The sequence below is a fragment of the Clarias gariepinus genome, chromosome 20 (genome assembly GCF_024256425.1).
Source record: "Clarias gariepinus isolate MV-2021 ecotype Netherlands chromosome 20, CGAR_prim_01v2, whole genome shotgun sequence".
Classification (NCBI taxonomy): Eukaryota; Metazoa; Chordata; class Actinopteri; order Siluriformes; family Clariidae; genus Clarias; species Clarias gariepinus.
In genome coordinates, this window is record NC_071119.1 from 27,679,096 (window position 1) to 27,701,739 (window position 22,644).

A 22,644-nucleotide genomic window follows, 5' to 3' on the forward strand; every position below is an offset into this window, starting at 1 on the left:
TTGCAACAATCAATTATTAATCCCTTTGTTAATTAAATAATTACTCCTTCAGGGCTGTAATTGAGTTTTGTCCACATTTAATAGAGAAAAATCAGAGAGGATTAGAATTAGGTAAAATCTGCTTCTTTGTTATTGCTGACTCTACCGTTTAGGCCCATTATTCAGTTTAGTGCTGTGTGTGTGTGTGTGTGTGTGTGTATGTGATGTGTGTTTGTGTAACCATACAGACTTCCCTAATGAGCTCCCTGTTGGTCGCTATGGCTTCTAATGTCACCCCTCCCCTGTAGGCAGTGATTTACAGATGGTCATGCTCAAATATTATATTAAATATTTTAAAATAAATAAATAAATATTTGTATTAAATAAATAAAAAAGTAAAAGTGTCATTAACCAGTTTAGCATCAGGAGAGAAAATAGTACAGGGTGTGGTCATGTAGTAGTGTTTAAATAAAATGTTTGTTCAGACCTGCTCTCTCTCTCTCTCTCTCTCCTTCTCCTCCTCCTCCTTCTCCTCCTCCTCCTTCAGCTCCTCCCAGCACAAATGATTTGACTCTTTTTATCACTGATTCCCTTCTTGGCTTTGGCTGTTGTTTAGAATATATATATATATATATATATATATATATATATATATATTAGTGATCACCAACGTTTAGCTATTACTAATAAAATGCAGCAGTCTGGTCCTTGTTTTTGTCTTGCAATTAAAACTGTATTCTAATTCGCTTGCATTTGTTATATTAAAATGCAGAAATTTAAAAAAATAATTTCACACAGTTTAGATTCTGAAGACAGTTTGATACACGTGTGTGTGTGTGTGTGTGTGTGTATGTGTGTGTGTGTGTGTGTGTGTGTGAGACTAATATGTCTAGAACATGAATAAACAAATCTTTTTAGATGAATCATTTGAATCACTCCTTAGGGAGGCGGGAAGATTCATTTTGAAAGCGACTCATTCTCGTGTGTAATGTACCCTCCGAAAGTCATGTGGATGAAATGAGGCAAAGTATTTTAATCAAAATGGGAAGAAGTGTTCCTCGTGTTCCCCGTGTTCCCCGTCCCCACCTGATCCTGCTGTTCCTGTTCCTATCAGGTAAGTGTTAGAATGTGACTGATGATGTTCTTTATTATAACAGTAACAAAGGGAGAGGGATGATTATCTACAGACACAACCATCAGCTTGTACACACTCAGTACACACTCAGTACACACTCTGTGGTTTATCCGGCTTATTATTGTGTCTTAAACATTATATTATAACACCAGGTTATATTATTTCAACTTAATGTTCAATTATATTATATTAATTTTAATTTAAAATTTCATTTAATTTAGAGCAAAACCCCTGTTCGGAAGTAACAATGAGGTTTTAAGTTACAGTATGAAGGGAAACAGACACACACACACACACACATGAATTCCCATTACTAAATAATAAAGTGTACTTTAATTTTAAAAACATGATAAATGTAGGATCCCTCTGGTTTTGGGCGGTTTGGTTATTCGACTTTAAAATTGTGCTGTTGCGTGGAAACAGGACAGGTTTGTAATCGGATCCGGGAAAATCTGTTTGCTCTCTAATGTGAATCCTCTTTTAATGTTTACTAGAATAAAGGGGGCTTTGAGAAGTTATTTTTAAACGTGTGTGTAGTGTATGTGATGTGAGAATACATTACGGGTATAAGTCTTTACAGTGTTAAATCATACTTTACAGTTTACACATCTATGAAAATATTCTTCCTGATGATGGTCCCTTAGTTCCTCTGTCTCTTATAAGCACCGGGGTGTTATGCACTAAAATGCCCCCCTAAAATATTATATTAAAACATAAATTCATAGGTTAATGTTTTACAAATTACAAATTACATAAGATAATAAAATAAAATAAGCAATATTGTAAGGGCCATATTTCATTCTTGTGATTTGTTGTTGTGTTTATTTCATTTCAATTTATTAGTTAAGCATTAAGCATTAAGTCTGTTAGTTAAGCGTTAAGCATTACGTCTGTTGGTTAAGCGTTATACATTAAGTCCATTGATTTTATTAGTTTAAGCATTTAGTATTATACTCGTAAGTCATATTGTGACATCATTTCATAAGTTGTTCTGTGACATCATCCCACAGTTGTGAAGCTGCATGTCTATCACACACGTTAGTTGTTCAGTTGTTGTTAAGACACGGAAGGATACAGAAAGGTGTGGAGCACACAAGCCTTTGACCATGATACTGTAAGCTAAAGGATACAGTAAAGTAAGTTAATGTTACTGTTATCTACTGAAGCTACAGAACACAGCAAACGACTTGTCGTGACTACAGTGAATTTATGCAAGAAACTGTAACAACCGTTGGGCTTTGATGTTGAAAATAAAACAAGAGACAAAGAAATCAACAACGTCTGGAGTCGTGAGTGACACTGTGTAACAAAAAAACACTTGAATAACATGCACGTTTAACCAGTTTAACGCTAAGACATATAAGGACAAATTGGAATGCATTCTGCTTTGGCTGTTTAGTAAAAGGACACCTAAGCAGAGACTGCACCAGAAAAATCACGTCAGCTGTGCCCAAAGAAACACCCTCGCATGTTACACATTGCAGCACAAGACACAGCTCAAATAACCGTAAAGGCCGATGAAACCAAACCAGTTAAAACACTGCCTGTTACAGTGAGTAATGAAACAAGCGCCTGTAACAGGGCTGGAGATGATTGTATTCTCTCCATTGTACCTGTTAAAATAAAGCCCAAGAAAGGTAATAAGACAGTAGAAGTGTATGCCTTTATGGACCCAGGTAGTTCCGCTAAATCTGCACAGAGTCATTGCACAAAAATATGCACAAGGTAAAAAAATTGACATCATGTTAAGCACCATGAATGCTAGGAAACAAGTAGAAAGTTATGTGCTTACTGACTTAGAGGTTAGTGGTCTGAACTCCCCAAAGTGTTCACACAAAAGAGCATCCCAGTCTCAGTGGAAAACATTCCACAGTAGCACAACATTGATAAATGGTCGTCCATCAGTTTGGTGCAAAATCATCTCCAAGTGTAGCTAACTTCGCCCTTAGGAAAACGGCAGAAGAAAACCGCAGTAAACACAGTACTTAAATACTTCTACAAAGACAACTGCTTGAAGTCCGTTTCTAGTCATAATCAAGCAGTTGCGTTGTATAACAATCTCACTAACCTTTGCGCAAGTGGAGGGTTTCACCACACCAAGTTGGCAAGTAATAGTCACACATTACTAACTTCCATCCCTGAGAGTGAAAGAATCAAAGACATGAGGGACTTAGATTTGAGTAAAGATGCACTCCCTGTTGAGAGAGCTCTAGGGGTGCTGTGGTGTATTAATTCAGACACGCTCAAGTTCAAGATTAGTTTAAAAGAGCGGCCTGTGACTAGAAGAGGAATCTTGTCAGTCACTAGTTCAATTTATGACCCCTTAGGCCTCCTCGCACCAGTCATACTGCCAGCTACGATCTTAATTCAGCAGTTGTGTAAAGAATACTCGCTTGGGATAATGACGTTCCCGAACAATTTATAAAAAGATGGAAGGCCTGGCAACAAGAGTTGCATCAATTGTCTGAGTTTAGTGTAGCAAGATGTGTAAAACCAGTTGACTTTGAAGTTACAACTACAGCACAACTTCACTTTTCAGATGCAAGTGAAATGGGATATGGAGTTGTCTCATACATTAAGTTAGTAAATACTGATGGACTCAAGCACTGTGCATTTATGATGGGGAATTCTCGCGTAGCGCCCCTGAAACAAACCACTATCCCCCGAATAGAATTGACAGCAGCAGTGGTTGCCGTGAACAACGACAAAATGTTGAAAGGTCAACTGGAAATAGAATTGCTGGACTCTATGTTTTGGACCGACAGTATATGCTTAAACAGAGAACAAAAAGGATTAAGGGACAGGCAAATAACTCAATAACAGAAAACCATAAGTCTCTAACAATTAAGGACTTAAAAAGGGCAGAAAACTAAGTTATTAAAGGTCCTACACATCCCATTTTTCATTAAATGTTAATATGATCTTTAGGGTCCTAATGAAAAGTTTATATTATACGTTAATTAAAAATTCAAAAGGATTGTGTAAAAAAACACTACTTTTAACTGGTAAAAACTAGCTCTGTTCTCAGCAACCTGTTTCAGTACATGCTAATTTAAATGCTCATGACCTCTGCTGAGCCCACCCCCCCAGTTCTGTGGGGCGTGTCTTCACAACACACGTGGGGTATAGCCACGGAAGTGTAGTCCAGTGCGGGCAATGCTTTGGACTGCATTACCCACAAAGCATTGCCGACAACGCAGTGCTTTGTGGGTAATGCAGTCCAAACTGGAAAATGCTGAAATATAGAGCCTGAGCCTGTTTTCTTCAGTCGTTTTTGGTTTGATTTAAGTACGGAACCTACGCGGAAGTTTGTAATATCGCCTGGCAATGCAGAAATGAAAAGAATGGACGTGCATCGACTCGATTTGTCTTTCTCATCACTGCATGGGCATGAATTAACGGGCTGTTACGCTGCCGCGAGCAATAACAACATAAAGTGGAGAAGCTTACTGAGAGAGATACGGACGCGATGTGTTTACTGATGTGTTTACATGACTTCTTAATCTTCGACAGACATCGTTATAAACCATCTAACGTAACAAAGGTAAGCATAATATAGTTTTCCGACTATCACTAGACAATCACCTTAATGCATTGTTTATTATAAATGGGCGATTAGGGATTATATAGAGACGGATGTACACAGAGAAGAAGCCATAACCATGTTCTATGAGAGTATAAGTTAACTTACACTCCGCATTCATCGTGATTATTAGAAAAGGCGATCTGCAAAGAGTCATAGAAAAAGAAATCACACTCACCTGGTGCAGATGAAGCCTGGTGAAGATGAAGCAGGAACACGAAGCGTTAGTACAGATCCATTTTTTAGGAGCAAAGTAAAACCAGCTTTATATTGACCCGCGTTTATAAAGCAGTCTGGTGAAAAATGATTATTGCAAACATGAACACATTTAGGTAAATCAGCGGGGACGTTAACTTTAAAAACTAAATTCAGCCACTGCGCCCTCAGTGGCTCAGATACCTAACCCTAGGTAGGTACCCTAGGTCACTAACCCTAGGTAGTGAATGACGACTGCTGTGTTCGCTATTACACCCAACAACTGTACACAACACTCGCTTAGGCGCCATTTTGCTCCAGCGGCGAAAAACAATGGCCGACAGCTTCTTCTCACTCGGGGCGGGTCTTTGCTAAAACACCAGTGTCAATCAACTAGTGTAGGAGCGGCCTCTTGTGGTGTGGCGTCACATCGACAGGCATTTGTGATTGTCCTGATTTCAAAAGGGGCATGTTATTGTAATAAATAAAAAGAAAACCACTGGGCGGCTCTTTATCATCGTAGAGTGGTTGTGTACGCACTCTCCTAACACACAGTTTAGTCCAAACAGCTTAAAAAAGTGCATGTAGGCCTGTATGACTCCTTTAAGTTCGTCCAAAACCAAAAAATTCAAATACGAAATTTCCATGTTACAAAAGGGTAATGCATCCGTATAAAGAAACAGCTGTCTCTCCAAACTAGATCCAGTACTGCAGGATGGAGTGCTAAGAGTAGGAGGACGTCTGGGTAGGTCTGCAATCCCTGAGCATGTAAAACACACAGTCATTATACCCAAAGACTCACACATTACAACCTTAATCTTAAGAGACATTCACAAACAGGTCGGACATTGTGGAAGAAATTATCTGCTTTCATAACTGCGGCAAAAATACTGGATTACGACTATAAATTCCCTTGTGAGAAAGTTTCTGTCCAGTTGTGTGACATGTAGAAAAATCAGAGCAAAGACTAGCGAACAGAAAATGTTAGAACTGCCACGTGAGAATAACACCAGATCATCCGCCGTTCACTAACGTAGGGGTGGACTATTTTGGACCCTTCGAGGTCAAACGAGGTAGAAGTAATGTTAAAAGATATGGCGTATTGTTTACTTGTCTGACAACAAGAGCCGTGCACATTGAAGTCGCGCAGTCATTAGATACAGACTCCTGCTTAAATGCTATTCGACGCTTCATGTGCAGAAGAGGCCAGGTGTCAGTTATGAGAAGTGCTAATGGAACAAACTTTATAGGTGCTGAGATTGAATTGCGTAAAGTTATCCAACAGTGGAATCAGTCAAAAATTGAAGGCGTCCTCATGCAAAAGGGGATACAATGGATATTTAATCCTCCTGCTGGGTCTCATTTCAGTGGAATATGGGAAAGACAGATAAGATCAGTCAGAAAGATCCTGAGGTCCGTATTAAAAGAACAAACACTAAACGATGAGAGCTTGCATACATTCCTGTGTGAGGTGGAAGCTATAATGAATGACCGTCGCCTTACCATTGCTACAGACGATCCCACAGACCTGGAGCCCCTGACACCTAACCACCTGCTGATGATGAAAAAACAGCCAAACTTGCCTCCCGGACTTTAAAAAAAAAAAGGACTTGTGAGACGTGTGCTGGTCAAAACTAAAACCAGTACACTGGAAAGACCCATCGAAAGCTGTGCCTCATATGTGAAATGAACTGTTAATTACCTTATAAAGTAGTTACTGTATGTTCCTTTTATTTGGTACGCAGTGATATGAATACCTTATGTTAAACCGTAAACAAAATGTTTAAAATGTTAAGAAAGTTAATTTTGTGGCCCTATTGTAAAAAAAAAAAAAAAAGTGTGTAATTGTCAGTCTTCCTGTCTGTCAATTAGGGGCTGGAAATGTAAGGGCCATATTTCATTCTTGTGATTTGTTGTTGTGTTTATTTCATTTCAATCTATTAGTTAAGCATTAAGCATTAAGTCTGTTAGTTAAGCGTTAAGCATTACGCCTGTTGGTTAAGCGTCATACATTAAGTCAATTGAGTTTATTAGTTTAAGCATTTAGTATTATACTCGTAAGTCATATTGTGACATCATTTCATAAGTTGTTCTGTGACATCATCCCACAGTTGTGTATCTGCATGTCTATCACACACGTTAGTTGTTCAGTTGTTGTTAAGACACGGAAGGATACAGAAAGGTATGGAGAACACAAGCTTTTGACCGTGATACTGTAAGCTAAAGGATACAGTAAAGTAAGTTGTTGTAGCTGTAATCTATCGAAGCTACAGAACACAGCAAACGACTTGTCGTGACTACAGTGGATTTATGCAAGAAACTGTAACAACCGTTGCGCTTTGATGTTGAAAATAAAACAAGAGACAAAGAAATCAACGAAACGTCTGGAGTCGTGAGTGACACTGTGTAACAATAAAGACACGCGTCAGAACTTGTGAATAACATGCCTGTACAAATATAAAAAAAAAATTTATATGTTATATATGAAAAAATAGAAATATTAATAGTTTTTTATATACAACACTTTGTTATAATAATCACAATATACTTTTATATTGTTTATTCTATAATAAAATTAGTTTTGTCTAACTTTTCATAATAAACAATATTTATTTTGATCATATATATATATATATATATATATATATATATATATATATATATAAATGTTTATTTGCATATTCATGACAAACCCCTAAAAAATAAATGTGCCACAAAATAAACATTATACAAGAATTTGTATTAATGTTATTGACGGCTGTCACGTGCCTAGGCTTCATTATAATAGTAATATCATATTTGATAATAATAAACCTATCAATGTTCTATTATGTTCTTATATTATATTTGATATATTTGAGGGGGGGAGCAATCCATGGCAGGGGGGCATTTTAGCGCATAACACCGGTAAGCAGCGTTTCTGACACATTTAGCTCCGGCTCTAACAGGGGAAGATCTAAAATATATATTTATTTGTAATAGCTTCTCTGTCCACTTCAGTGTCAGAAAATATGTAATTTGTCATTTTTGTAAGTTCATTTCTTGATTAACAAATAAGATAATCTCGGTTCACCTCCATTGTTCGTATTTCCCCCTCCTGGTCGGCGACTGCGAGCGCTGTCACTCCCCACACAATCCCACCCCACAGTATATACGCGCCTCTGATGCTGATTGACAGGTTTCCGTGTAGCGATTGCGTTTGAGTTTTGCCGGCTTCATGTGAAACGCAGAGAAAGTGAAAAAGCAAATGTTGTAATTTTGCTATGACAGGCTCGAGACTTGTAAGACATGGGAAATGCAAATGGACTTTCCTTTTTCATTTGAAATTTGGCAGTCAGTGTGCGTTTGCGAAAAAGCAAACGGTAATGCAAAGTTTGCAATTGCATTTGAATTATGTCACACTTTGTGCGTCCACATATGGGAAACGCAATTGCAAATATAATTAGCAATTCTTTGGAGCCCTGGAAGTCACCTAGAGGAGAAAAAAAAACAAAAACAATCTGTCACAACAGTTTTGTAATTTGTTCCCTCAGTTTAACTATCCCTGCGCTCAGATCCCTATGTTCATAATTCTGTGTGCATGCTTTTACAATCCATTCCCACAGGTTTGTACACAGACTCCTTTTAGAAGAACAGGAAGAAAAAGAGCAAAGCCCTTACTTGAGAAACGAATTCTTCATGTGTGATATTAGCATTACATAATTGAGAGTTTTGATTATTAAATATAATGTTAAAATGTTACAACGATCCTAGATTATAAACTAGATTGTAATGTATTTGAGTGTGATGTTACTTCACTGGCGGGCCACTAGTGGCCACAATACTGTGCTGTGTACTGTTTGTGTGTGTGTGCACGGAATGCAGTAAAAGAAGAATACCGCTGCTCCATGTGTCTTGTACTGTTTTTCTCTGTGGTTCCACAACAAGCAAGTAATGTAATATATATATATATGTTAGTTGTGCATATTGATGCAAACATAACATAAATTGGCGACGAGTGAAACGTGCCCACTGTCAATAACGAGCTGTGAGTCAAGAAGTCAGGATGGCTACAATTATCGGACAGATTGATACGTTCGACAAGACGAGAGAGAGCAATGGACTACGTATGTAGAACGTTTTAAACACTTTGTGAAAGCAAATGACATTAACGACGAAAAAACAGTGTCAGTTTTCCTCAGTGTAATGGGAGCAACCACTTATGGACTTTTACGTAGGCTTATTGCACCAGTGAAGCCCGGGACTATGACATATAGGGAGATTGTAAACACACTACAAGCACATTTTAGCCCCAGGCCTATTGTGATTGCGGAAAGATTTAAGTTTTACAAACGAAGTCAAGCTGAGGGAGAAAGTGTTGCACAGTATGTGGCCGTGTTAAAGAAATTGGCGGAGCACTGTGAGTTTGGTGACAATTTAAATGATGCATTAAGAGACAGATTTGTGTGTGGCCTGTGCAGTAAGTCAATACAGAGGAAGCTTCTGACCGAATCGGCGCTCACGTACCAAAAGGCCGTGGATGTAGCAATGTCAATGGAGGCTGTATCGAGAGAATCACAGCATTTAAGCAACTCATTAAAAGTAAATGCCATGTCTTTTGCAGCAGAATCGCCGAAGGGGAAATGTTACAGATAAGGAAAGTCTAACCATACCCAAGATGAGTGTTTTTACAAAGACCAACTGGTCACAATTGTGGAAGGAAAGGCCACATTGCGCGGTTATGCAAAAGGATAAAGACAGAAGGGAAAATACCGAGAGTTTTCGGAAAAGGAAACTATGTAAAAAGGAAGGGGATGGTAAAGAAAAAAGCAACTCACAAAATGGACACTGGGACAGAAAAGCATAATGAAGAGACAAGTTCAGATACGGAGTCTGAACTGACACTCACAAAAATAAAGGCAACATCGCAAAACCCGGTACCAGTGAGCATCATAAAAAGGAAAATGATGAAGGGACAGCTGTAATAAAAATACAACCAAAGATTGAGGGGTTACGGATGGAGATGGAAGTCGACACCGGAGCGGCAGTCTTTATTATCTCAGGGGAACTGTATAGACATAAATTAAGTCACATTCGTCTGCGCCATACAAATGTTGTTCTCAAGACGTACACTGGCGAAGTAATCCGGCCGGAAGGAGTCATCAAGGTGCGCGTTAAGCTAAACAAACAACGTGCACGTTTACCACTGTATATTGTTACAGGAAACGCGGTTCCGCTGTTCGGACCTGAGTGGCTTCGCCGAATTCGTCTGGACTGGCGTGAGATCAAAACAGTAAGCGCAATACATCACAGTAACGATGGGACATTGGATAGCCTTCTAAAAAGACATATGAAAGTGTTTAGTGAAGAGTTAGGGACATTCAATGGTTATACAGCTACCATAAATCTGAAACCAGGAACATTTCACCGGTACGATTCAGTGAATGGGCAACCCCGATTGTGCCTGTAATCAAAAAGGGAGGAAATGGTAGAATCTGTGGTGATTTCAAAGTAACGGTAAACCCAGCCTTATGTGCCGAAAATTATCCAATACCTCGGATTGAAGATCTGTTTGCTTCACTAGCAGGAGGTCAAAGGTTTAGCAAATTAGACCTTTCACATGCGTACCTACAGGTACCTGTACATGAAAATTCACGGAAATACCTAACCATCACGACACAGAAGGGAATGTTTGTATACAACCGATTACCTTTTGGCATCACATCAGCCCCAGCGATATTACAACGAGCCATGAAACAAGTGTTGCAGGGGTTACCATTCGTCCACTGTTTTCTGGACGACATCCTAATCACAGGAAGAGACGATGCGCACCATTTGGCTAATCTTGAGGCTGTGTTGAATAGACTGGAGAAATGTGGACTTCAAGTAAAAAGAGAGAAGTGTAAGTTTTTCAAAAGCTCGGTAGAGTATTTGGGACACATGATCGATGCATCTGGACTTCACAAGTCTGCAGATAAACTGCGTGCAGTCGCAGAAGCACCCATTCCGGTTAATGTTAGCCAACTCAGATCTTTCCTGGGGCTGGTTAATTATTATGCGAGATTCGTTCCAAACCTGTCCACAGTCCTTCACCCCCTGAATGCAATGTTACACAAAGAGGTGAAATGGAACTGGTCTCCAGAGTGTGAGAGAGCATTTCAGGAAATCACGGCACAGCTATTGACACCGAATGTACTTACGCATTACGATCCAAGACTTCCAGTCCGATTGGCGTGCGATGCTTCACCCTATGGGGTGGGAGCAGTACTTTCACATATGATGCCAGATGGGCAGGAAAGACCCATAGACTTCGCTTCGAGAAACTTAAGTAAAGCAGAGCAAAACTATGCATAGCTGGAGCGAGAAGCATAAGAATTAATTTTCGGAGTACGGAAGTTTTACACATACCTATATGGACATCACTTCACATTAATGACCGACCATCGTCCACTTACCACCATACTCCACCCAAACAAAGCGACTCCCTCCATGGCTGCGGCTAGACTTCAAAGGTGGGCTCTCCTGTTGGCTGCGCATAACTACACTATTCAGTATAGGAGTGCTGACAATCAAGGGAACGCAGATGGTTTATCCCGTTTACCGCTGCCTGTACAGCACAAAGACAGTAAAGATGCATTAGAGAGTTATCTCATAAACAAAATGGATGTACTTTCAGTCTGCAGCAGCGATATCCGAAAAGAAACCAGGACCGATCCGATTCTCTGTCGGGTAAAGGAAATGATATCCACCGGGGTATTTCCACTGATCAAAGACTCAGAAAATGTTTTAAAACCTTATCTCATGAGGAAGGAGGAGCTATCACTTTTGCAGGACTGTCTAATGTGCGGACAGCGAGTTATTGTTCCACCAAATTTGAGACATCAAGTCTTAGAGGATTTACACACGGGACACCCAGGTGTATTAAAAATTAAGGCTTTTGCACGTAGTTACATCTGGTGGCCAAACATGGATGCGCAGATTAAGGAAAAATCCAAAACCTGCATGTCCTGTCAACAAAATCAGAAATTCCCAGCCCTATCGCCTTTACATCCTTGGGCATGGCCCGAAGCTCCTTGGCAGCGAATACACATCGATTACGCGGGACCATTTGAAGGACGCATGTTTCTAGTAGTTGTTGATGCAAACTCGAAATGGCCAGAAGTTCTGGTGATGGATTCCACTACGTCATTCAAGACGATCCAGGTCTTGCGTGGTCTTTTTAGTCGCTATGGCATACCTGAAACTTTAGTGAGCGACAATGGCCCACAATTCACTTCAGAGGAATTTAAATGGTTTCTGAAATCGAATGGTGTTAAACATGTGCGCTCTGCACCATTTTATCCAGCCACCAACTGGTTGGCTGAGCGTTTTGTACAGACTTTTAAACATTCGTTAAAAGCATCCAAATAACCAATATTACTACAACAAAGACTAGATAGTTTCTTGTTACAGTACAGGAATACTTCTCACAGCACAACAAAAGAAACACCTGCAATGTTGTTCTTATCGCAGATTGAGAACACGACTAGACTTATTAAAGTCAAGTGTAAAGCAGACCGTGGAGAAAGCACAAAAAGTTCAAAGTTCGTACCGCGCTCTCCATGCGAAAGACAGGGACTTTTGTGTTGGAGATTCAGTGCTGGTCAGGGATTATAGACGTGGGGGAGAAAGATGGAAAGCTGGTACTGTCTCTTCCCAGTCTGGACCAGTGTCATCCAAGTGGACAGTGCACAAAACTGAAGAAGACATGCGGATCAAATGTCTCTGGTTAAATCTGGAATTAACAAAAGCAACGGAACTGTTGCCAGCTGAAAACAGTGTGTCACAAACATTAGACCGGAGGAGGTGAGAGACCGGAAATGCTGTAGGTGATGTCAGATGCCGGAGACTTGGCGGAAAAACTGAATGAACAGCGAGGACAACGAGGAAGACGAGGAACGCACTGCTGCGGGACTCTGTCAAGTCTCTAACTGATAACGTAAACCATCTGAACGAAGAAAATAAAAAAATAAAAGAGACCGTCATAAATCTTCAGTCTCGCAGCATGAGAGAAAACTTGGTGTTTTCCGGTATTCCGGAATCTGCTGAAGAAAACGCAGAAGCTACGATTAAAACCTTCATGAAAACGTATCTAAAGCTTCCGGAAGACACCGTGGAAAACATCACCCTCGAAAGAGTCCATCGGCTGGGTGCGAAGAGACCTGGAGCTCCGAGGCCGCGTCCTATCGTGGCCAAATTTGGATTCTTCAAACAGAAAGAGCAGGTGAAAAGTCGCGGCAGGGAGCTAAAAGGAACGGACATAGCGTAAACGACCAGTTTCCTAAAGAGATCCTGGAACGGCGCAAAATTCTGTTTCCAATTCGACGCTCTCTAATCCAGAAGGGCTCCCGAGCGGTCATCGCCGTGGACCGTCTCTACGTGAACGGCCAGCTCTACCTCGACTTCAGTACAACTCCCTGGCTTTACTAACACCATTCCAGATAAGAATCTGCTATATTTCTTATATTTCTTCTTTTCGTTTTTCTTCCAGTAATCGAATTTGATATGTTACCACGATACCGTCAGTCTCTACAGCGTTTAAATGTGGTTATCTAAATGTTTTTCTTCCTGACAAACATTAAATGATCAAGAACAAGAACTGCCTTTGATATCTAATGACACTGTATCTAATACACCAGCCCAACATGCAAATGTACTTGTTGCACCCGCTATGGCTATTTCCCAAAATGAGAGGCAATTGTAAGGAATCGTAAACCACCTAACAGATTAGATCTGTAGTTTTGTATTTATCTGCACGGCATAATATGTTTAATGTATGTAAACTAAAGAAGTTAGTGGTTGGTCAAGTGACCTGTTTTATATTGCTCAATGTTGTTTTATTATTGATAATGACCTCACAGTTATTGTGTTTTACTGATGTTCTAATGTTTAAAGTAGGAAAAAAGAACATGGGAGTAACTGATCTAAGTGGGGAGGAGATGTAATGTATTTGAGTGTGATGTTACTTCACTGGCGGGCCACTAGGGGGCAATACTGTGCTGTGTACTGTTTGTGTGTGTGTGCACGGAATATATATATTACTTGCTTGTTGTGGAACCACAGAGAAAAAACGTACAAAACACATGGAGCAGTGGTATTCTTCTTTTACTGCATTCCGTGCACACACACACACAAACAGTACACAGCACAGTATTGCCCCCTAGTGGCCCGCCAGTGAAGTAACATCACACTCAGATACATTACATATATATATATATATATATATATATATATATATATGTTAGTTGTGCATATTGATGCAAACATAAACTAGATCATATAGAATGGTCAAGGCCAAAAAACTTTCATGTGGTTTATTATGACTGCTACATGAAACTCACTCTCAGTTCTGTTTCCTCTCTCAGTGATCTTCAGCTCTGCTGATGAATCTTCAGTTCAGGATCTGATCGGTGCTGTAGGAGACTCTGTTACATTCCCCATCAGTGTCCCTGTTTCTGGTTATATAAATTATAAAGGTGACATAGTTGGACTGGTGTTGAATAAACAGAGTGACACAGAGCTGAGTGAGAAGTTTGTGAATCGTCTTCAGTGGGTCAGTCAGAGTGGGTTCTTCACTCTCTCAGACCTGAGAACAGATGATTCAGGACTTTACACAGTGGAGAGCACTAAAGAGCAGAAGGGAAAACAGGATTATCAGTTGGAGGTGTACGGTGAGTCTGTTCTTCACAGATTTTAGACATAAACAATAAAGAACCTTAAACTCTTAACTTATCAGATTGTTCCTGATGTTTCTGTACAGAGAGAGTTTCAGCTCCTCAGGTGATGAACTCAGCCTCCAATACTTCAGAGTTCTGTTCATTCCTGTGTTCTGTGAGGAACGTCAGAGGACTGAAGCTGTCTTTATATGAAGACGGTATTTTATTAAACCAGACCAGCAGCAGCGACACATCCGACATCACACTGAATCTTCATCTAGAAATAAAGAAGACGAACAATTGCACCTTCAGCTGTGTGGCTTCCAACCCAGTCAGTGACAAGACAACCACAATCATCACACACTCCTGCTCTCTGAACACAGGTACGAGACGAGACTGCAAAATACACAACACTGTCTGTTATGAGGTCATTAATGTGATCAGTAAATATTAAACAGTGTTGAGCTTTTCTAGTAAAATAATAATTGTAATGTGTTAGAATGAGTGGACGGATGTAAAGATTTGATTTGTAGATTCACTTAAATTTAATCAGCATCTTCTGACTAAACACAATACAGAATTAATCAGCAGCTTGGCGTGAATACATAAAGTTGAATTCTCATTAATTATTACTTATATTTGTTAAGCAGATAAACATCTGTTACATTTAACTTAATAATTACTGTAACTCTAACTCCGACATGATGTGAGGAGAGGGTTTTTGAGAGAGAGTTTTATGTCCTGAATAATTAATATCAGTGTATTATATTGTAGGCATGTAACTGCATGTGTCCTTCCAGTGAATTGCTGATGTTACACTTTATAATCTACATCATTTCCCATGACCTGCACCTAGTTTAGGTTTTTTACAACATTATGAACATGTTCTATATACAGTACAGAGAGATTTCTCATGCTGAGGTTAACACTGACTGCTGCTGATCCATTTCTAAATGATTTCTCATCCTCTGTTGCAGATAAATCTATAACCTCATCTTTATTATAACTGAGATGTATTAAACTATAATGTATGTCCTGACTGGTTATGGCAAACCTTCAGTACCTCAGTGAGGTGGTACAACACTTATCTCCTGTTTAATCCTGAGTATTTTCAGATTTTACTCACGTGTGCTTTTTAAAGATTTTACTCACGTGTGTGTTTTTTTAAATAATGCTGCAAATTTTGTAATATAATTAATTACATACTACATGTTATTATGCATTCCCCATGTAAAGCCAGAGGAACATCAGCTCAGGTCATGGACACACCATGCTTATTCTTGTCTTATTTTTATTTAGATTGCAGGTATGTGCAAGGCCGGCTTTAGATGCATGTAAAATTGTCTTGTTTGTGATAAACTGTATGTGTAAATATAAATAATATTCAGTTTAGCAGTGTTCATAAAACATCTCATAAAATACACTTAACAATTTCTATTTTATCCACAAACATAGTACAGGAGAATACATAATGTTATTTAAAAAAATAAAAGACATCTGGGCAGCACTGATGATACTTTTTTTTCCTTTTTTTTCTTGTGGTAGTTAGTTTGTTTTTTGTCAATTAAACAACATTCTGTTTTTTGTTGTTGGTTTTTCTTTTTTACAGAAGGTAATGTTAATGATTCTCGGACCGGTGTGATCATTCCTGTCATATGTACTGTGCTGTTATCAGCGGCAGTGATCTTGATGGTTGTGTATCTGTGGAAAAAGAAACAAAATGAATCCCGTCGGAGTAGAGAAGGCAGGTATTTGTCTTTATAAGCTTTTAGAAGGACAGAAAAGCACCAGTGAAATTTACCTCTTCATCTCAACTCACTTCTTAGTAAACCTGCATTAATAATACAAGCGATTTACATTATGCTAATCAGGAATTTATCCATTTGGAATTTACTTTTTATTTTAAATTGCAATTCTATCAAACAGGTGCACAAGCATGCGTTCACACTTAACATGATAAAAAGTCTCATTTATATCCTGATTAGTTTTCCAGTCAGTGTCTGTCAGGCTGTCATTATTGACAAATAAATCTTTACTGACCAGACTCATCTGCAAGTGAAGGACTAAAAGAAGAAGTTCAGTATTCTGTATTCACACACACACTCAGTCTTACTCTCAGATACTGTAAATGCTCTGATCTCTCTCTCTCTCTCTCTCTCTCATTTAAACAGCCAAATATATTAGAACGTGTCCCTGAAGAAGCATGCCAACTAACAACTGTTTATGACCAAATTCGACCGGAGAGAACATCAGACTACAGCAACATCAGGACAGAATAAACCAGAACTGAAGTGTGTTTATGTTATTGTTCAGCTCAAATGGACAACACGATTTCAGACATTTCATCCAACCAGTTCATTTCACATGCTTAAAAAGGATTCACAAATTAGAAAGTTTTCCTAACCTTTTTTTTTCTTGTATTTTCCAAATACAACAAATATTTTTAAAGGGCTTTTTTCAGGTCAAACCCCCAGGCAGAAGTTTAAATTAACATCTTTTACATTTTATAATGAAGGTTATTTATTTCAATAAAGCTCTTCATCTCCTGTACAAAATGTTTTTCAGTTATTGTAAGTTGATCTGCTCCTTTACCTATGGCTAATCTATTTATAAAAATGCTTGATTAAATAAATAGGTTTTTAGCCTGGACTTAAACACTGAGACTGTGTTTGAGTCCCGAACACTATTGGAAGACTATTCCATAACTTTGGGGCTTTGTAAGAAAAAGCTCCGCCCCCAGCTGTAGTTTTCATAATACGCGGTACATCATAGGATCATCTGTGTGAAGTTACACTTTAAGTACAGTTTTCAGTTGTGCCTCAGGAACATGTCAAATTCAAAACTTAAATTCAAATTCAAATTTTATTTGTCACGTACACAGTCATACACAGTACGATATGCAGTGAAATGCTTTTTCGACTACCAATGACCTTAAAATAAAAACTTAAACATAAGAATAAATATAAATAAAAGGTAATACGGTAGAAAATAAAGTTAACTGGTAAAATATACTGTACAAGTAAAAATAAAGATATATTGCAGTAAAATAAATATTGCAGGAAAATGAAATTAACTAGTAAAAGTAAAAATATACTGTGCTACCTAAGATAAAATAAGAATAAAAATATACTGTACAAATAAGAACAAAATATATATAATATAGAAATATGAAAGAAGTAAATGTTATTTGTCTTTTCCTGTTTTTTCTTTCTCCATTTGCATATTAACTTGCATAACCATTATTACCTCAGGTAGTCTTAAATCCCACAATATTTGTGATCCACAATTTGGAAACGCCAATTAGCCTAAACTGCATATCTTTGGACTGTGGGAGGAAACCGGAGTACCCGGAGGAAACCCACCAAACACAGGGAGAACATGCAAACTCCATGCACACAGAGCTGGGAATCGAGCATGGCCGGGAATCCAACCCGGACCCTGGAGGTGCAAAGCGACAGTGCTAACCACTACACCACCGTGCCACCTGCTGTTAGTTTCTATTAGCTACTTTACTTGTTTTTAACAGAATGATGTATCAGAATCTCTGTAGTGTGATTTGAACACAAAGTTTTATGTTGGAAATGTTAAGGGTATAACGAGTTTTGCAGGATGTCAAGTGAAACTGGGTTTTAAAAAATCTTTAGCTCTTTCTGTGTATTTCAAAGAAACCCCCCAAGCATGTGGATTTGTCCTCACACACTTCGGCTAAGTGAGTGTGTGCATGTGCAGGTGTGTAAACCATAGTCTCGCAAGTCAGTTCACACTGCACACCACATGACAATCATTTGATCTGCATGTACATGCTGCTATTTTTTTTTTTAAAAAACTGTCACTAAATATGTCACTCATGCAAAATTATTTAAATATCAAGCTGAACTCCAGAACTATTGGCACCCTTTACCTTGATACAATGCATGTGACAAAATTTACAGCATCAAATATTTCATTTAAAAAAAATTAAATAAAGCACTATAAAACATTTTAATGTCATAATAACATGCAATAATATGCATTTTTGCTAATGAGGAATTTTGTTCTTGTGTGGTGTCAGGGTGCTTTTGCAAACATGTTCCTTCTTTAATGATACATTATCTTTCTATGGAGTTCAGTTTCCAAACTACACACCAGGTTACGCAGAGATATTTTACAAAAAAAAAAAAAAGACAAATGCTTTTTAAATTACTTTACCAATAAAACAGATTAAACCTAAACCTACAATTAATAAATTAATAAATCCATCAAATCTGCTTAATTTTATTTATTTATTTTATTTTGTAGTATTATTTTAAAATCTAGTATGTCTGGCTGCCTGGTGTCCATCTGATGTACTGCACCTCACAAATCACACAAATTAGTGCACAAATAATTTAAGTTTTTTGGCTGCTCCACTACTACACAAATATCACCTCATTTAGATTCACTTAAACAAGGCATGACTTTCTAATCCAGGTATTAAAAGGATTTAAGTTGGTGTATCTGAATCGAGCACATGCGTGAGTAAGCGTAGTGCAGCCACAAAGAAGCTCACAACTGGAACATGCTGGCAGGGTAGTGTAGAAATCAGCTCTGTCATCTTGCTTCTTAAGGGGTTGGGTTGGATTTCCTCCTCAGGGTCTGTGTGTGCATGGGTTATGAATGTTCTTCCCGTGCTTGGTGGGTTTCCTCCAGGTCCTCTGGTTTCCTCCCACATTACAAAGACTTGCAGATTAGGCTAAGTGGCTTTCCCAAATTGCCTGTAGTGTGTGAATAAGTGTGTGAGTGTGTGTATGCTTGTGCCCTGTGATTGATTGGCAACCTGTCCATGGTGTACCCTGCCTCGTGCCCCAAGTCTCCTGGGACAGGATAAGCAGAAGAAAGCTTATTAAATTATTATACTAAACATGAACATTGCAAATTAGTCTATTGATTCATCATAAAATTATAAAAAAAACCTACCTTTTAATATTGGTATGATATATCAATCTAAAAAGGATAATTTCATTTAATTTAAAGCGTTGTTCAACACAGTTGTATTAGAGCGAGCGAACAACAGACGCTTTAGTGCGAAGATTCTTTGTCCTGATTTAATACTGAATGAAAAATAAACTAGCTGCTGAAAGTTGTTCACTCAAACACTAGGTATCCTGTTTTATTTTTTCTGAAAAGACTACTTACTGTAGCTACTTTTTTTGACTCTAGTCATGTTCAGTAATTATCAGGTGACACATTTTCTAATTTATGGTTAGCAAAACAGGAGCATTAGCAGAAATTACATGGGAGAAAACATTCTTTGATCACAAATAAAAAAAAAAAAAGTTTATCATTAAATATACACTGAGGTATACACTAAGGTATGAGAGACACAAAAGCGCATACAGTATGAGGTTTAAAACAAAGGCAAAGACCCAGCCTCTGTCTCCTTAAGACACCAGCTGTTATGATTCACGTCCTTGTCAGGGTATTGTATACTGGTTAATGTGTTATATCATCCACCAGCTAGGGGGCCTCAGTGAGTTACATATACATCTGCAGGCACCAGCAAAGAAGGGGAACACTGTTGTGTGGTGTGTGTGTAAGAGAGCACACGGTATTGTGTGCTGTTCCACTATATTCTAAATAAACGAGAAAGCAACAAACAAATGCCTTCTGGTAAATAAATACGAGACATGGTGTCAGAAGTAAAAGTGTAAAGAAAAAAATAAATAAATGGCGAAATTCAATCCCCCAGACAGTTTCAACTTTGGTCGTCCAACAGAGTGGCCGTCCTGGAGACAGAGGTTCTCACGCTACAGGGTTGCTACAAAACTGAGTAAGGAGGACAAAGAGGTACAGATAAGCACGTTAATATATGCTATGGGCATTGAAGCGGAAAATATTTTCAAATCGTTCGCATTCGCGGAAGGGGAAAGTGCGGAGGATTACGAGACTGTTCTTGGAAAATTTGAGGAATACTTTATGCCGAAAAGAAATGTGATACATGAACGGGCATGTTTCCACCAGAGAGTGCAGAAGCCAGAGGAAAACGCCGAATGCTACATCAGAGCGCTGTACGAGCTTAGTGAGTACTGTGACTTCGGAGCGAGCCGAAATGAACACATAAGAGACAGACTCGTAGTAGGCATAAGAGATAAAGGTCTCTCTAGGAGAATGCAGCTAATGACAGCACTTACCCTGGAAACGGCGGTGCAGATGACACGGCAGGCCGAGGACGTCGCAAAACAGATCAGCCAGCAAGAGGGACAACCAATGAGCAGCTTGCAAGAGGTAACCTCAAGGCAATCATTAAAGGCAGCTAACAGGCCGTGGACGAAAGAGAAAAATAAAAGAGGCAGTGAGAACAGAAAAGAGGACACAGAGTGTGGTAGGTGCGGTAAGACAAGACACCTAGACATCAGAAAATGTCCAGCAGCAGGTACTGAATGTAAAAAGTGCAGGAAGAAAGGGCACTGGGCAAGAATGTGTAAATCAAGAACTGTCAGACAGGTGACGGTGAAAGAAGTAAGCGAAGAAAGCTTTTACCTGGGTGCAGTGAATAACAAAAATAAACTAGAAGAAGCTTTATGGACTGTGCCACTTATAATAGGTCGAATCCCTGTTAGTTTTAAGATAGACACAGGAGCTGACGTTAATGTTATTAACACTGAGACATTTAAAAGTCTCGAGTCAAGCACACAGCCCAAGCACTCAAACATAGTACTGGACAGCCCAGGTGGACCACTAAAATGTATGGGACAGTTTACATCAAAAGCAGAGCATTACAGAAAAAAGTATGTCATTACAGTGTATGTGGTAGACGGAGAAACTGTTGGTAATCTCTTGAGCCGAGAGACAGCGGCCGAGATGAGGCTGGTCAAAAGAATAGAGCAGTTAAACACAGTTTTTGAGAGAAGCAGTACAATGAAAACAGAGCCGGTAAAAATCCACTTAAAAGAGGGAGCCGAGCCGTACGCAGCATATACTGCAAGAAGAGTGCCATTACCCCTAATGTCTAAAGTTAAAGCAGAACTGCAGAGAATGGAAGAACAAGGCGTAGTGAAGAGAGTTACACAGCCCACAGATTGGTGTGCTCCCATGGTGCCAGTCATGAAACCCAATGGGACAGTGAGAATTTGTGTTGGACTGAACAAGCTAAATGATAACATTAAAAGGGAGAGATACATACTTCCCACAACAGACGAAATCCTAGCTAAATTAGCAGGTGCAAGTGTCTTTACATCATTGGACGCAGCGTCAGGATTTTGGCAGATTCCGTTAAGTGAGGACAGCAGCCTCTTGACAACATTTATCACCCCAGTGGGCCGATATTGCTTTAAAAGGCTCCCATTTGGAATCAGCATAGCACCGGAAATTTTCCAACGCAAAATGCACGAGCTTTTAGGAGATCTGAATGGAGTGGCCGTGTACATGGATGACGTGATAGTGTACGGGCAGGATGAAACAGAGCATGACAAACACTTAAAAGAAGTGCTGAAAAGAATGGAAAGTGTAGGCCTCACGCTAAATAAAGAGAAGTGCATGTTTAAGAAAACAGAGTTAAGTTTCCTGGGTCACATCGTGGATGCTCAAGGTGTCAGGGCGGACCCGGAAAAGGTGCGTGCAATTACTGAGTTGCAAGAACCTAATAATGTAAGTGAACTGAGAAGAGCGTTAGGCCTTATAAACTATATGGGCAAATACATTCCAAACTTAGCAACGGAAGGGGGTCCTCTGTATGAACTGCTTAAGACAAGGAGTGTATGGGCTTGGGATCAACCACAGAAAAGAGCATTTGGCAATCTCAAGAACGCACTTATCAAAGCACCAGTCCTAGCACATTACGATCCGGCAAGAGAAACAACTGTATCAGCCGATGCCAGCAGCTACGGAATTGGCAGTGTGCTACTGCAAAAGCACGACAGCAGCTGGAAACCAGTTGCATACGCGTCAAGAAGACTGACAGATTCAGAAGTCAGGTACGCCCAAATAGAGAAGGAATGCCTTGCAGGCGTATGGGCGTGTGAAAGGTTCCAAAAGTACTTAGTCGGCTTGGAAAAATTCAGACTGGTCACTGATCATAAGCCGTTAATACCACTAATTAACAGTAAAGATCTGGACAGTGT

General features: G+C 39.2%; 1 protein-coding gene across 1 annotated transcript; it reads left to right on the top strand.

Annotated features, from left to right (window-relative positions):
* Positions 1-1,020: 1,020 nt before the first annotated feature.
* Positions 1,021-15,020, top strand: LOC128508456 (SLAM family member 7-like). Its single transcript, XM_053479801.1, has 3 exons — positions 1,021-1,093; positions 14,276-14,581; positions 14,671-15,020. Exons 1-3 carry the CDS (start codon positions 1,021-1,023, stop codon positions 15,018-15,020), a joined length of 729 nt encoding a protein of 242 aa, XP_053335776.1.
* The last annotated feature ends 7,624 nt before the right edge of the window (positions 15,021-22,644 follow it).